The sequence below is a fragment of the Lissotriton helveticus genome, chromosome 7 (genome assembly GCF_964261635.1).
Source record: "Lissotriton helveticus chromosome 7, aLisHel1.1, whole genome shotgun sequence".
Lineage (NCBI taxonomy): Eukaryota > Metazoa > Chordata > Amphibia > Caudata > Salamandridae > Lissotriton > Lissotriton helveticus.
In genome coordinates this window covers 1,624,980,797-1,624,997,539 of record NC_136068.1, presented here as the reverse complement: position 1 = coordinate 1,624,997,539, position 16,743 = coordinate 1,624,980,797, and the positions used below count along the sequence as shown (strand labels likewise).

Below are 16,743 nucleotides of genomic sequence, written 5' to 3'. Positions count from 1 at the left end.
ATCTGGTACTACCCACATTGCCTTGTGTATTCTTTTGTGTGGGAATACACTACCGCCTATCACCACACTGTTCAGGACATAGAGATCTGCGTGCCATTCACCATTCTCGTTCATGTCACCAAGGCCAAGGTTGCCCATGACGTCTTCGTACACAGTTTTGTCTCTTTCAGTCTTAGAATTGAGGCCCCTATCAGTATGGTGATGTCTCTCTCAAGGCATTTCTCTAAGATAGACTGGAGTTTGTTGTAAAATTGTTATTTTTTCTCTTCATTTGCTCTCATTTTTAGGTGCATATCATGTTGATCCTCCTTTTCTTTGCGCGGAAGGTTGCTGTGAAGATCTTGGGACTGCTCACTTCCCATCCCATCAGAGCTCTGTTGGCTGCTGGCGTTAGCATCAGTGCTACTCTCTGAGTATGTGGCGCATTCTCTTCCTCATGTCCAGAATACTGTAGCATTCCTCTTGGAGACAGTCTTTTATGTCCTGACTGTGTCCATCTGGTTTAGCTGATGCGAAGCAGGGAAAGGTTGTATTTTTTAATCTCCACTGCCACTTGAGCTGTCTTGTACATGGCCCTCACATTCCATGTCCTGATGGTGATGGTCTTGGTCGAAAGCAGGTGGATCGGCTTTGTGGCTTCCAGGGATCACTGGCTTTCACCACAAGGTTCCGTAACTCTCAGTGAAAGAGATTTCTCTTTCCCCAAGGCCGGGATGTCTTTTGGTTGAATCTTCTGTAGCTAGGATTTTTTACAAGGCGAGGTAGCTAGCCCCACGCAAAACCCTCCTCCTTTCATAGCTGGGCTTGGGACTGGACATGGCGGAGTTGCAGCTAACTGGCCATGCTGTTATTGAAGTGCTTGCAGAGTTCAACAGTCACAGATGAGAAGCAGCCTACTGTATAGTTCCCAATTTCCAAAAATACTCTCTGTTGAGGTAATAGTATTTGCAAATGCTCTTTCTCTGCATCTTGACCTTTTCAGCACACAATACAGGTGGCGCAAAAGACCTATTCACAAAGGAAAATTTACACATGAATAAATCTATGTGTGGTATTTTATTCTTATGCTTTATAGTAATTTACTACTTTTGGCAATTCACCCGTTTAAAGTGTAAATTTATTACAAGATTTAGACTTACATGTCTCCACCCCCGAAACAGTGGTAGAGCCAAATTAATAAGTGTAAAACTACTACTTGTAACTTTAAAAGTGTTGGTGGATTTCTCCGCCACTGGGGCAAAGATATCTGTATGGAAAAGTATAGTAAAACTTTAGGTAGCTAATTAAGCCTAAAAAATAAATACTACATTTATTTTTAGGTTAAATGTTATTGTAATTTATCTAATGACTCTGACATCCACACACTTGTACAGTCTAAAAATAGGTCAAGAAACAAATTAGAAATCATATACTGCTGAACTCCAGTTGCAAGTAAGCAAGGATTTGTGATATTTGTTTGAGTGCTGGGAGCACAAACATTGTTTCAGAATACCCCGGCCCTGCCTACACTGTTCCAGTAGTAGATCCTACACTCAGCAATGACAAAAGCACCCGACTTTTTACTCAGAGAATCCATTTCTCTATCAGGATTGGCACCAAAGCACAACTCTAGAGAGTGTATTGTGTCATATAGTAAAAATATTATAGCCCCTCAGACATGTAAATCTTATTCATCAGCTATTACAGACCTGGAACTCACACAGCTCCACCAATTCTCCCCTGTCCTAAACGTTAGCCCCCTCTATTCAGCAATGTAGACACTGTTTTCCCGCTGCACTTCAATCCTGACCTACTGCTCCCATGATGGGCACTGCAATTTTTCTATAGGAAGTTACTGCCAGAACCAATCACTGCCCACTGCAGCATCCCCTTTCTCTGACATACTGCCATTTCAGTGCTGCCCTTTTGCTATTTACAGCCCTCTATTGAGCTCAATGGAATTTGAGCAGCACCATTGAAACACCAATCCATTGATTGTATCTCTCCATTTGTGTAAGAAAAAAGCAGGGTTCCATATGTATGCAGAAGTGTATTAAGTCTGAGTTGCTTCACGTCTGGTGTGAATAACTTGTCCATTGCTGTTTTTCGTTAGCATCCGGCTGTTGTTCTGTTTGGATTGCAAGTACTTGCTTAAAGAAAACGTAAGTGGAAATGTTACTAGTGCCCTGGGTCATTGTGAAATTCAAGGTGGATTGACTGGGGTTCCAAATCAAAATGTAAGTCTTGTCCCACATCACTGAATGGTTCAGCGACTGGAGCATTGGGAGTACAATACTAGATTGGGCTACGTTGGCTCAAATCAGACAATGGTAGGTGAGCCAGAGTAACTTCCTGCCTGGCAGTGTGGTGGGGACTTCGAGAGGCGTTGTGTGCCACTGCCTCTTTGCCAAGACAGCAGAGTCACCTTTAAAATGAAAATATGTGTGTGTCTTACAGTCAATAATGCTGTTCAGCAACTGCTGTTTTTTCATTCTAAATGTTCAATCTTCTGGCCAGTGCTCAATTCAGCGCAGACATGAATTCAAGAACTTAAGTTAAATTCAGGTGCTTGTTAATGAGTTCTGGGGCTAAGTCTTGGCACATACCTGCTCAAATTGTGCTCTGTGCACGCCGCAGAATTTTTCTGAACTGGATGTAGCCCACAGAGACATCTAAATTAAACCTTTGTTGAAAATGAAATGGAGTGACTGCACATGGCATCTTCCTCTTGTCTTGCTTTCCTTCTCTTCTCAGAGCACAAAGTCCAGTGATGAGAAAAAGAGTGAGAAGAGTTTGCGCAACAGGAATCATACTATTCAAGTTACTGAATTACAGAGGCGTGTGACCGATGAGGACCTGGACGAAGTGTTGATCCAGAATGATGCAGCTTTAAGGAACCTTGAAATCTCCCAGTACGTCTACGTGCGTGTATGTGTGTGTCTGTCTCTGTGTGTTAAACATGTGTTCACAGATGAACCCTCAATGCCATCTTCCACTTCTCTTTGAATAGAAGCAGCAGTGCACTAGTGACTGCTTACCCATACCACAATTGCAGTAATAAACCTATGACTCTATCTAAACAAGAAACACATACACACTTACCAAGGCTATACAAACAAGTGGATACTCACAGGCGAGAACACAGTATATAATAGAAGAGATGGCATACACCTAGGTGATCACTCAATCAATCAGGGAATTGTATGGGCGCTACTACCCCGTGACGGTCTCAAGGCTTTGAGTGGGGGGTCCGCAGATCTGTTTAGCTGAAGAGCCAGGTCTTGAGGGTCTTCCTGAAGGTGTTCAGGGAGGGGGCGCGTCTGATGTCTGCCGGTAGCTCGTTCTAGGTCTTGGCTGCAATGTGAGAGAAGGATCTTCTGCCTGCTCTGGCTCTGTGGATGCGCGGGGTTTCGGCCAGTGCGAAGTTGGAAGATCGGAGGTTTCTTTTGGGTACGTGGAAGTTGATTCTGTCGTTGAGGTATTTGGGTCTGTTGTTGTGTAGGCATTTGTAGGCGTGAGGGAGGATTTTGAAAGTGACTCTTTTCTCCACGGGACCCAGAGGAGACTTCATAGGTGTTGGCTGATGAGTTTGTGTCGGGGGATGCCGAGGACGAGTTTGACGGCGGTGTTCTGTATTGTCTGGAGTTTGCGGAGTAGGGACTTGTTGATGCCGGTGTAGAGTGCGTTTCCATAGTCCAGTCTGCTGGTGATGAGTGCGTGGGTGACTGTCTTCCTTGACTTAGGGGGATCCACCTGAAGGTCTTGCGGAGGATGCGGAGGGTGTTGAAGCAGCTGGAGGTGACTGCGTTGACCTGTCGGTTCATGGTGAGTGATTTTAATTATTTTTATTTTATTTTACAGAGTTTTATATAGCGCAAACTTGACCCGAATCGGGTATCAGATCGCTTTACATAGCACCAGTTGCATTACATGAGAACACATTCATTTTGTTGTTGGGTACGAGGAGATTAAGTGATTTGCCCAGAATCACAGGATGTTCAGCGTCATTGCCGAGAAACTTTTGGCGTGGTCTGAAGAGGTAGGTGGGCTTCCGAGGGCGGTCGACTACAATGCAGATGGAGTTGTACCGAGGACGAGGACTTCCGTCTTCTCGGCATTGAGCTTCAGGCAGCTGTTGGTCATCCAGACTCCAACGTCTTGTATTCCTTTCTGGAAGTTTAGTTTGGCAGTGGTGGGGTCTTTGGTGAGGGAGAGGATGAGCTGGGTGTCGTCGAAGTAGGATACAATGTTGAGGCCATGTTGTCAGACGATGGCTGCGAGGGGGGCCATGTAGATGTTGAAGAGGATGGTGCTTAGTGATGAACCCTTTGGGACTCCACAGGTGATTTTCAAGGGGCCGGAGAGGAAGGGTGGGAGTTTGATCCTTTGGCTTCTTCTGGTAAGGAATGATCGGATCCAGTCCAGGGCTGTTCCTTGTATGCCTGCTTCGTGTAGTCTGGCGACTAGTGTGCGGTGGGAGACGGTGTAGAAGGCTGCTGATTGGTCGAGTAGGATGAGGGCTGTGAATTGACCTTGGTCCAGAAGGGCGCAGATGTCATCTGGGCCGGTGAGTAGGGCGGTCTCTGTGCTGTGGTTGCTTCGGAATCCGGATTGGGACGGGTCGAGGACGGCGTTCTCTTCAATGAATCGTGTCAGTTTCCTGTTGACTGTTTTCTCTGCATCTTTGGCTGTGAATGGGAGGAGCGAGTTGGGCCGATAGTTCTTGAGGTCGGTGGGGTCAGCTGTGGGCTTCTTGAGCAGGGGTCTGACTTCTGCACGCTTCCAGTTGTCTTGGAAGGTGCCTATTTTGAAGGTGGTGTTGATGGTGCGTTGTAGTATGGGTGCAATGGCGGCCGCAGCTCTGTGGTAGATGTGAGGGGGCAGGGGTCGGTGGGGGCACCCAAGTGGATGCTTTTCATGGTTGAGGCAGTGTCTTTGGCGGTGATCGGTGTCCAGTTGGAGATGGTGGGCTGGCTGGTGTTTCTGGGGGGTGGGGCCGTCTGTGGTGCCTGGTGGAGGGTCGATGAAGTTGTCGTAGAGGTTTTTTATCTTGAGGTGGAAATAGGTTCCAAGCTTGTTGCAGAGGTCTTAGGATGGGGTGATGTCTGCGGCTTTGCTGCGTGGGTTGGTGAATTCTTGAATGACACTGAAATGTTCTTTGGAGTTGGTGTGGTTTTCGGTTGTCTTGGTGTTTCTCCAGTTCTTCTCCAGGTATTTGCAGGTGCGTCTGGCTTCTTGGAGAGCGGTGGTGAACCAGGCGGCTTTCCTGAGGCGTTGTCTGTTGGGGTTGCGTAGCAGGGTGATCTGGTTGTGGTAGTCTGTCATGGCGTCCTTGTAGGTGGTGTGGTTTTCGGTTGTCTTGGTGTTTCTCCAGTTCTTCTCCAGGTGTCTGCATGTGCGTCTGGCTTCTTGGAGAGCGGTGGTGAACCAGGCGGCTTTCCTGGGGCGTTTTCTGTCAGGGTTGCGTAGCAGGGTGAGCTCTTCTGCGCTGTTGGAGATCCAGGTGTGGAATTCTCTGCCTGCGTCGTTTGCGTCGGGTGCCCATGTGTGGTTGTCTCAGGTGAGGGTGGAGTTAAGTTGCTCGTCTGTAACCTGTCTCCAGTTCCTTCGTGGTGGGCGTGGGTCTGGTTTGGGTGCCTTTGGTTTGTTGATGGCGCAGTGTACGCAGTGGTGGCCGGTCCATGGTGGCTGCGTTGTGTGGCTGAATTAAACTCTGTTTCCTGCCGCAAACATGGGGTCGAGGGTGTGTCTTGCTCTGTGGGTCGGTGTGTTGACGAGTTGCCGATGCTGGCGAGGTTTTCACAAAGGATAGTGGAGTTAAGGTCACTTGGGTCCTAATTACAAGTCTGGCGGTCCGTGGACCGCCAGACTCATGGTGAGGCAGCAGTGGTGGCCGCAACATTACAACCTTGCCCCCAGGACTTCCAACTCCACCAGGGAACCGCCATTCCCTGGCAGTGGTACAACGATTAAGAGGCAACAATGTGCTGGGCGGGACCGCTGCTGTCCCGCCAAGCAGATTGCAGCTTTTCTCACTGCAACTGATTTCACGGAGGTGTACATCTAAACTCCATTTGGATGTACACAGGGGGGCACAGCATATGTCCCCCTGTGTGCATGCACCCTCAGTTCCAGCCCGACATGGACTTACCAGGCTATGCTGTGCTGGAACTTCCTTTGACGTTCTCATTGCTGTCCCTATATTATAGGCACCACCGTGGAAACACCAAAGAATCGCCCGCCAAATATTAAAAAAGTATACGGCGGGCAGTTCTCACGCAGGTTTGTCAGTGCAGCAGTGGGTGGTCCCTTCACCGCACCTTCAAACTCGTAATCGGGCCCTTGATGTACAGGTGCAGCCATATCCTGTGTGACTGCCTCATCTATACCACAACTGCAGCTGTGCATGTAGGTGTCCACCTAAAGTGCAGGTGCAGACATACATGTGTGAATACCCATGTCCTTATTACAAGGTGGTTGGATTTATGTGTGTGATACTGTATGTCCAGAAGTAACATTTCTGGCCTGTACTGCTGCACATAAATCTGGCTATCACAAGTATTTATCCCTGTAATGTGTAGTCCTCTTTTCTGGGACAAATACCCTCCTATTCTTGCTCCCATTCCATTGTCAAGCCTACTCCCGACTTGTAGGCACCTCAATTCGATTGGATCAGACGTACATCATCAACCCTGCATCATGAAAAGCTTCCTTGGTGTGGATTGTACAGCATAGCCAGTCACCACATGCTAATAGCTGTGTGGTGATTGGTTGTGCTTCAGGCCCTATACTATCAAAGATGCTGTGAGATCATAGCATTGTCATTGGCTGACTGTCCCTTAGACACTGGTGGGCAGTGTTCTTCTAGAGAGCTGATGGTCGCAGTTTGCACCCACTACTCTTAATAGCCCACATGCCCTCCCAGACTAAAAGTAAAAACAACAATTGCTTTAAAAGTGCTTTAAGGAGTGTTGTACCCATCATACATGCACAGTTGGAATTTGTGTTTGCTGTAATTTGTGAGCCACACCATGCAGGGTGACACCACAGAATTCCTGATCCTTAAGAGTGAAAAATGTCTGTTGAGGCTCCGCCCCAGCGCTCCTAATGGCAAGCTGTCAATTGATTTGTGTTGGGGTCTATGTGCAGTGTGTTTGGGTCCTTGCAGTATGTTTATGGGGTCTGTTCATCATGTGTTGGGATGAGAGCAGTTTGACTCAAGTTGATGCAGTAGGCCTTTAAGGTGATGTAGTATGTCTGAGAATTGGTGCCTGGGATGTCTTGGGAACTTTTCAATGTTTCCTGGGGTGGGTTGGTGCTGTGTGGCTCTTGATACAGGTACAGTATTCTTCCAACTTATTTTGTGGGATGCACTTTGTGCTGTGCATTTTCTGGAATGGTGCAGTGACTTGGAAATGTCGCAGTGTATATTGATGTTGATTGGTTGTGTTTTGTGATCTGTAAATTATACCGTATGGTTTGAGCATTTTATCTTTTGGGGTCAAAAAAGTGTGTCTTCGGGTCAATATGGGCGCATTGGAGTTTGTTAAGTATGTTTTGAAGTTTTGCCATCATATTTTGAGATCTGCTCTAACTTGGGATCATTGTAGTATGTACAGGAGTTTGTGGAATGTGTTTGGTGGTCAGTGCTTTGTGCCCCGGTGGGAATTAGGAGAGTCATTTTAGTGTGTCTGAACATCGGTTTAGTATAACTACCTGCCTTTATTTTCAACTTTGCTTTTGTAGACCCGAAGTACATAATGTTTCTGTTATTTAACAGTTCTGTGGATCATGAGGTTTATTCCAAGAGCAAGAAAGAGTTGATCAACACAAAAAAAGAGTTTGTCCACCCTGTGCGTCCGAGTAGACAGATGCCAAAGCTTCCAGACAGTCCTCCCATGAAGAAGAAGATCCCCTCGAAAATGATGAGCCCTAGCTATAAGAAGCCAAAGGGAGGAAGCCTTCCCAGCGCAAAGAAACCCACAGCTTCTCCAGGTAGGAATAGGCTTCCTTTGAGGGCAGTGGGTGGTGAAACAAGCATTTGCAATGCAATCGGTCTCGCCTTTGGGGCCTTATATGTATTTAGCTATGCAGCACATCAGCCTGTGTGCTGAAAACATCTACTGTTCTTAAGCATAGGGGAAAATAAGCACCAAACTGCGTGACATACCAGGTATGGGAAAACCTGGAGAGAATTATTGCCTTTCAGAGGGAAATGGTATAGTCCAAAGCTGTGTTTTTAATATAAAATCAGGGCCTTTATTGTCATATCACTGAAAATACAAGATTTGAAAAAAATATTATTGTCTAGGGTGCTCCTGGAAGACAATTTCTATGGACTGGAATCTAGAGAATGCTAAAGTGATTCTCGTATTTTACTCACCTCTGCAGGTAGTTTTCTATCAAGAAAGTTAAATAGAGGCAGTTGCCAGAAACATTTTAAAAAAAGAAAGTCCCTAAGCAAAAAGCAATTCTGGTATTTTACTGCCCTCTGCTGGTTGTTTTCTATTAAGACAGTCAAATAGAGGAAGTTGCCAAACAAATTAAAAAAAGAAAGAAAGCAATTCTGGTTGTGGCAGTTGAACAGAAAAAAAGTCCCTAAGTGGCCGCAGACAAGTCCTAGGGCTGATCTCCAGAGCCCACAAAGTACATACAAATATACGAATATACTAAAGAGGTCTCGAATGCTCGACCTAAAAATTGAGCCACTTTGCTCCACATGACCTTTTCTAACTTGACCTCATCCCTCCCTGAAATAGGCCATCACACCATTAATTTTATCAACTGCAATATATGGGCAGGCTACAAGACCCAGGCAGTAATGTACTTCAACGTTGCTTTGGTTAAATAGTGCCTCGTGGTGATTGGTCATGCTTCAGACCCTCCACTCTACATCATATTGTAATGTGGAAGGAAGGGACATTACATATTAACACTTCATTGGATGAAAGACACTTTTATAGTTCGAGTGACCATCTAGAAAGAAGCTGTGTGAGAGGTAGAGGAAAATGGACAAGTGGGTTTCTGTTGTATTATTCATTTTTCTTAACAAGGTGGAATAACGTAGAAAGTCTAATGAACTCACGTTGTTTGATGTTTTAAATATCAAAATTCACTTACCAAATAGAGCGGCAAACCACCACTTTTATTTGTAGACTTTAGGGGTTTTGACTAAATCTTTAGAGACAACTACACCCCACATGAGGGAGCATAAAACTTAGATTTGTACAGAAAACTACAGCTTTATTACCACCAGTGCAGAGGTCTTCGAGCGCAACCTGTTTATAGAGCAAATTGCCCACCCTTGCAAGCTAACATGAAAGATCACCCGGATGAAAAAAGATTATTAACTGATTTTAAACTGTGAAAATCCACACCTTGAACATCAGTGACCCAAGGAACATCATATCGTTCAACACACAAAAAACATACACACAGAAACTAAGGTGTCTTTATAAATGTAGGGCTTTAATATGAGTACTGCGGTCCTGGGACTGCCGTACTTGCGGTGGAAGTCCAACGGCCACGACTCCAGCGGTCCAACTGCTGTATTACGATGGTCTGAAAAAACAAGGGTGGCTGGGCCCAATGGGAGGGAGGGTAGGCAGGGCCACACTATTGTAATGAGAAAATTGTTTGCCTATGCCTCCACCTTTTGAATTAAACACTATTTAGTTGTCCTCTCTTACGAAATTGGAGAAGAAAAGCAGTTTTGTTAAAAACAACATTAGCAAAGGAACCCAAAAGGCAATTGGAGATCTTAAATCTGACATATCAATTGTCATAAAACAAGCGGATAAAGGCGGGGCTGTGGTTCTATGGCCTCGTCCAATGTATCTCGCTGAAGGTCAGCTACACGTTAACAATCGGGAGTGGTACAGACCATCTAATGAAGATCCTGTCCATGCCATTCAGGACAAAATAGCTAAAATCACAAAGACAGGACTGGAGGAAGGCTATTTAGGGCCCAAAGAGTTTGAATTTCTGAACAAAAAAACATCGAGAACGCCAATCCTCTACTTCTTACCAAAGATTCACAAAAATGAAAAGGTGCCACCTGGGAGACCCATTGTCTCTGGATGCGACTTTGTGCTTGAACCGATATCAAAATATATTGATTTTTTTCTAAAACCATGTATAGCACAAGTGAAATCGCATCTCAGAGACACGACAGAGTTTATCACTCAAGTTGAGGGGCGTCCATTCAATGACCAAACAGAACTAATGGTGACATTAGATGTCGCCTCACTCTACACTCAAATACCGCAGGATGAGGCACTCGAGGTCATCGAATTATATACGAGACAGACCCCACCGGGTGCCAACGACATTCATTTTAGCATTGGTGGAAATCACTCTACGGAGCAACTATTTTAAGTTTGAGAACGATTTTTTCATACAAATCAAAGGGACAGCCATGGGTTGTCCCTATGCGCCGGAGCTGGCAGTGCTTTATATGGCACAGTATGAGGAGAGATTTGTCTATAATGGCAACCCTTTCTCAGGTCACATCAACCAGTGGCTGAGATATATCGATGACGTCTGGCTCCTGTGGCAGGGGAGCCAGACGGCACTTGATCAGTTTCATGCATGGCTAAACTCAAGGCACCCTGACATCATGTTCACGCTGAACTCCAGTCCCAAAGAAATGACCTTCCTTGACGTCACTGTAAGCACCAGCGAAGCAAAGTTGACAACCTCCTTACACAAGAAGGAAACTGACAGAAACACAATCCTCCATTACACTAGCTCGCATCCACAATGCTTAAAAGACAACTTACCTTATGGTCAACTATTGAGGATAGGACACAATTGCACAAATTTGAGTGATTTTGAGTCACATGCAACAAGATTTTGCAGTGAAATGGTGGAGAGGGGGTACCCCAAAAAATTATTGAAACATTCAAGAAATAGGGCCAAATTCACCCCACGTGAAACATTACTTCAGAAAAAAGTAAAAAGAGACTTAGACCAATTGGTGTGTGTGACAACATTTGGCCAACACACAAACCAATTCAAAAATATCATCCGTAAGAATTGGCATCTTTTGGAAACACTTGAGTGCCCTCTTCCCAAACCCATTTTCGCAATGCGCAAAAATCGAAGCATTGGGCAACAACTTGTCAAGGCAGACAGTCACATTCCACCACCGAAAAGTGACCTTATAGCTCAGTGGAATTTGAAACCTTTATGCGGGCACCACAAATGTGGCAATTGTGTGTCATGTTCCACAACACTAGAAGGCGACACTTTCATTAACAATGGCATTAAGTGGAAACACGATTCATTTACAAACTGTAAAACACGTAATATCGTCTATGCAGTGGTGTGTCCATGCAACAGAGTCTATATCGGCAAAACAAATCAGCCCATCAATGCGCGAATAATTCAACACCGTTCACGCATAAAGAAAAAAGTTTTGACTGCACCAATGGTGGAACATTTTTCCAACAATAATCACACTGAAAATGATTTTAAGTGGACAACATTGGCTTGGATTGATCCTAAACGTTATCCTGATGTTGAGACCATGCTATTACGCAAGGAGGCTTATCTTATACTTAAATTTGATAGTGTCAATAAGGGCTTAAACAGTCTCAGCGAAATCAATAGGGCATAAACCTGACGCATCGCAGTTTAAACATCAAACCCCAGAATGCATCAGAATCAACCGTGGCCCTGATTGGCCAAGAACGAACCACATGTCACATTAATGAGGGAACAGGCACCGCGGCGGACACCCACAATCTGTGTGTGCCGGGTAGCAGTTAGACTGAGGAGCAGTGCTCAACGCACGCATTCACGGTAAGATCAAGACCCTGTGATATTGACACCCCTTTTCTGTAATTATGTGATCCGTCAAAGCGCTGCAAGTAAAGAACTAGCGCACTGACATCTCACTTCCTCCTTGCCCCACCAGAGTGAGAAAACGAAAAAACGAAAAAACGAAAGACCAACCAATACCGGAGAAGAACTTTTCCGCTTTACCGAAGTCGTTTATAAGTAAGTCCCCATCCCGCGGCGTTCTGTATTAGTGCACGATACAGCAAGCAGGGACCCACTCAAACCCGCTGTTAATCCCCTTTCTCACAGAAATACAACGAGACAAAAATCAGATTGACTTCCAGACACCGGCACACTAGCCGATGGGTCAGCAACTTCGAAGGTAATTTTTAATTAATTCACTTCGAGTTTGGAATACTTAACCCCCTTTGGTACTTACTCAACCCCTACTCTGTTGCAGTTCAGACCACTTGGCATAGACGATCTTCCACAAAAACAGGAGCAACTTTGGGCAATACACAAACATTAGAAGGTACGTCGCATTCAGATATGCGCCTCTTGGTTATTTACACAATTGGCTTGAGGACCTTGTTGTAAAAATTGTTTTTTTTCACTTTCCCAAACAGTTCCCATGGACTAGAATTACACCGCCCTGATGAGATTCCTGCAAATTATTTAACAGGACTCGAAACGCGTCGGCATCCTTTCTGACACTTAGATTTATGTGACTGATGCATAAATGGGCATTGTTTCCTGAATTATAACGTATATATTGGTTCAGGATTAGGGAGTTGATTGTGTAAAAAATGATATGCAGTTCGGGCTGGACTGTTCCCATGAGGCACAGGGTCAGACTGATTTGCATATAGCCATGTCTGATCTGGGGTGGCAGAATGGGCTAAAGAACGGTGATGGATTAAACCCAGATCTTTTGACTGGGTGTGAGTGTTTGATTGATTTAAATGCTCCGTCCATCACCACCCCCTTTTGTACCGCAATGAAAAATATGGGCGGGGCTTCTCCTCCGCACTCTACCTACAACAGATCGCCACAGCAGCTCTTGCGCGCTGTCTCAGGCTCGACCTTAGAAGTAAAGTATGCCTGCTCATTTGGGGGTAAGCGAACAGGCTTGTAGCCCTGTGCAACTGTGGAGCTCCTAAGAAGATGCAATAGAAAAACAACCAAAAAGGCGGTAGGTGGTATGTTGAAATAGCAGTGCGGAATCCCATATGTCAGTGGCCAAGGAGAAGTGTGCAGGTTGCCAAAGCAATAATTATAAAACAGAAGTAAAAACAAAAAAAGAAAATTATGAAGCAGGGGGTAAGGAGAGGCCAGGCAGCAATTGAGGTGCAGTAGTATATGATGGGTATATCTGATTGGAGGAAGGAGAGAGAAGAACGTGATATGCTCCCATGAAGTGCTGAAACAAAAATAAAAAGTGTCACCTCTCGTCAAGCAGTGGAGAAATACAAGTCTTCCAGTCAGAACTGATGTAACGAAATTATGCTCCTGGGTTGAGACAAACACAAACATAGGAAACAAAAGCCATCGAATATAGAGCAGGGAACTATGATTGACAAAAAAGCCACCCAATCATGATCAAAGGGCTGACCCCCAGCCCTCTCTTATACTGTATTGTATTCAATAGGTCTTCCACAACAGCCAGCTAATGCTGGATGTGAATGGCCTTGATAAGAGTGTTGCATTCCTAGAGATATAAAAGGTGGATGCTATGTTGACTTTCAACATGGTTAATTTTGAACAATGTGGCATTGCTTCTATTTCGCACTTAAGGAACAAGATAGAATAACTTGGAAATGTAGCTAGGAGAGCATATCTGAGCATAGATATGTGATCAGGGGTGTCAACAAAATTAGAGAGCTTGATCTGCTTGTCCTGGGCCACACTCTTGAAGGGCCTCATGCTACCACTGCTAAATGCATGTATGTATCACAAAAGTCTGCTTTAGAAGCATATTCATGACAGGGCATAGAACTGTTGGTGCTGCATATTGGCACTGTCTCAAAATATGTAACCGGGCGTTGTTTTTATTTTATAATCAGATGCTCATGGTAAGTGAAAAACAAAAAGAGAGCCACACATGACGTTTGTGACTGACGAGTCTGGATACAATACAATCGTTCTTTGAAGGTTGAGAGCCTGAACTGTGCTTCCCTTCACCAAAGGGTGGTTATCTCCCATTAAGATGGTTATTGTCCCAAAGCTACTGTGTTCTTTTTGTGAAAATAATACTTTCTTTCTAGGATGTTTTTGTGCAACTTTGGTGAGCCTTGATGTTGCAGACACCCTTGCACTATGGTGCAAGGGTGCCTGCGTTGGCGCTAGGCAGCTGATTTTATGCCAGCACAGAGAGAAATGCAGGGGTTCACCGCATTTTTGTTAATACTTCGCATCCCCGTGTTTCTAAAGTGATGAAGCGTGGCGTTAGCTATTTTGGAGCTAATCAGTGCACTGTATTGTAATTATGCCCCATTGTGTTTCCCTTGAGTGCTTATATTTCCTGATTAGTGCATTCATGATGTTATGTTAATGACAATTGCACAGCACACTGTATGGTATCGTGGTCTCATAGTGCTCTCATTCATTCAGCTTGCCTTTCACTCCTTGCTGCTGTGAAGCAGTGATGTTCATATATTTGGAGAACAGAGCTAGAAAATGTACATTTCTGTTCCATTTGTTAACATTTTTAATGGGGGTAATCTGAATAACCACGACCATCCTCTGAATATGGGCTCACTATTAGCAGAAATGCTGTGTAACTATGTTGGCGCCTGTGCCTTCAGTGTCAGTGGATGTTACCTGCCATAAGGTTTGCTGCTTTCTTTGGTATACAAAGCAGTAGAGGACCTTAAACCACCTGCTGCTGCTTGTGGTGGGATAAGTGCTCAACTTGCCCTTTTTACACCCGATTAGTAAGAGGGAAATGGAAACATGGTAAGTGAAGTAAGGGAGAAAAAGTTGACAAATAATTTAAGAATGTCTTTGGACAGGGTGAACATAAGACAAAAAAGAAGTCTGGACTGAGTAAGAGAATCACAGGGAGAAACAAATGAAGGGGTTATGGATATCGAGAAACAGGTATAAACTGACATAAATTCAACATTCAATGGGATAAAGTCTATGCCAGTTTCTTTTTCAATCAATCATATTGTATTTGAACAGAGAACACCTTATGCCAGCAATTGAATGTCTGTATTGACCTTTCATGAGCCACCTTTAGTCTTCCAAGATCTTTAACGAGTTTGAATTTCTATCTGGGCCAACTCAGCCTCTTACCCTTTGCAAGCGTATAAACTGATTATAATTAATTGAATAATAATAATGTTTGTAATATACAATCATTTGAAAGTTTTAAACTGGTGTATTAGCAGTTATCTAAAATACAAGTTATAATTAAAAGTTAGTGTTGTGAAGTTTAGGGTTCGAATCACCCTGCATGCTAGGTCAAGATACTGTAATGTAAAGAGCACTGTTAAACTCATTTTGTAAAATATTCTCAGGTGGAGAGCCTCCTTTCCCAGTACACTCCTGGAGAGCATTGAGCCTGCCTACCCCGGTTTCTACTCAGTACAATCTGGGGCTAGAATATTTACACCACTATGAAAGATCAGCAGTGTGAGAAAGTGAAAGATCAGCAGAGTGAGAAAGTTAATTATTTCTTGGGTGGATGGTAGTCCACCACAAGTAATGAAGCCACTAACTTGTTAGGTTCAGTCAAGTTTTCAGTAATTTAATCCTGATCTCAAGCCATGGTAGCAATGGCACAGATCAGAAAAGTTCAACTCAGAGAAAATATGTAAAGAATTTAGAAGTATTAAAACTGTTAAAAAGTCTAAAGCACAAAGCAATACAAACCCCACACCAATTTATAAAAATAGGGAAAGAATTATAAGCAACATGACATGAAAGAGACAAATATCTAATAATAGAAATCAGTGATATGAATTTGTAATGATCTAAGCGAAAGTAGGGCCAAAAAGTGCAAAGCACCAATGATAATCAATAGTCACTCTAGACCGGGACCTAGGTGCAATTTGAGGCCAAGCACAATGGAGCGCAGGTCAGATAAAACAAGCTGAGTGGCACTACTAGGGCCTGGAAGCAATAAAGATCACAAACGTTTCTAAGTCCCAATCTGAACAAGCATTTGCAATACAATAGGTCTCACATTTATGCAAGTTTAAGCCATTGCCATTGTAAATGACAAACCATTTTATTCATGTTTTAATAACGAAAACAAAAATAAAAGGACTGCTACCTATTAGCCAACTGCAAATTGTAAGACTGAAATATTCCTTTACCATTATTTAAAATGTTAATGACACTTTCTCCAAGCAATTACAGATGACAGCTGACCAAAAGCAACTACTGGTTGAGGGGGGTGACTCAAAGCCCTCGTGGGTGGTTATCTAGCTCTTTGTCATTACATATACTGTTACCAGGCCCTGGCTTTCTTATCATAATCTAATGCCTTCTGGGTTTTGTAGTTGCTTTACTTCAATTGAATTATTAGGACTAACACTTGAAATTATTTTGATTGATGGGGAACAATTCAGGACTGGTGACAGATTCCACACTGACTTAGAGCGAGGTTATGCCACAAGTCAGTGTTTGACTTCAATGAACAACGCGTGTAGCCAGACCTAAAAATGGGGTTGTGCAGGAATGCAGATTCCTATTGCATAGAATAAAATGCTTTACTCCTTTCCCACATTTGCTCTTTAAGTAACACCAAGATGTTTGAGGACTCCCCCTCATTTTGGTCAGGTGAGGCAGTTGACCAGCACACCCAAAAAAACAGTTTCAACATCACACCGCACATGACTGGCTTAGGCTCAAACCACAAACCTTTTCAGGGAGTACACCTACCTAGGTGTAATTTTTTAATGAAATTAAAGGAGTGAGAGGAATTTTGGTGGGTGGGCTATGTGAATGCGACTCTCGACTCCAGGTGCGGAA

At 44.0% G+C, this 16,743-nt stretch overlaps 1 protein-coding gene across 6 annotated transcripts in view; it reads left to right on the top strand.

Annotated features, from left to right (window-relative positions):
• GARIN5A (golgi associated RAB2 interactor 5A) overlaps nt 1-16,743 on the top strand; it is a 341,662-nt gene that overhangs the window by 244,816 nt on the left and 80,103 nt on the right. For all 6 annotated transcript variants that reach the window (XM_078655307.1, XM_078655308.1, XM_078655304.1 and 3 more), the window contains 2 exons: nt 2,734-2,891; nt 7,760-7,974. In XM_078655307.1, coding sequence (XP_078511433.1) covers nt 2,734-2,891; nt 7,760-7,974 — 373 coding nt within the window. The remainder of the gene's footprint in view (nt 1-2,733; nt 2,892-7,759; nt 7,975-16,743) is intronic.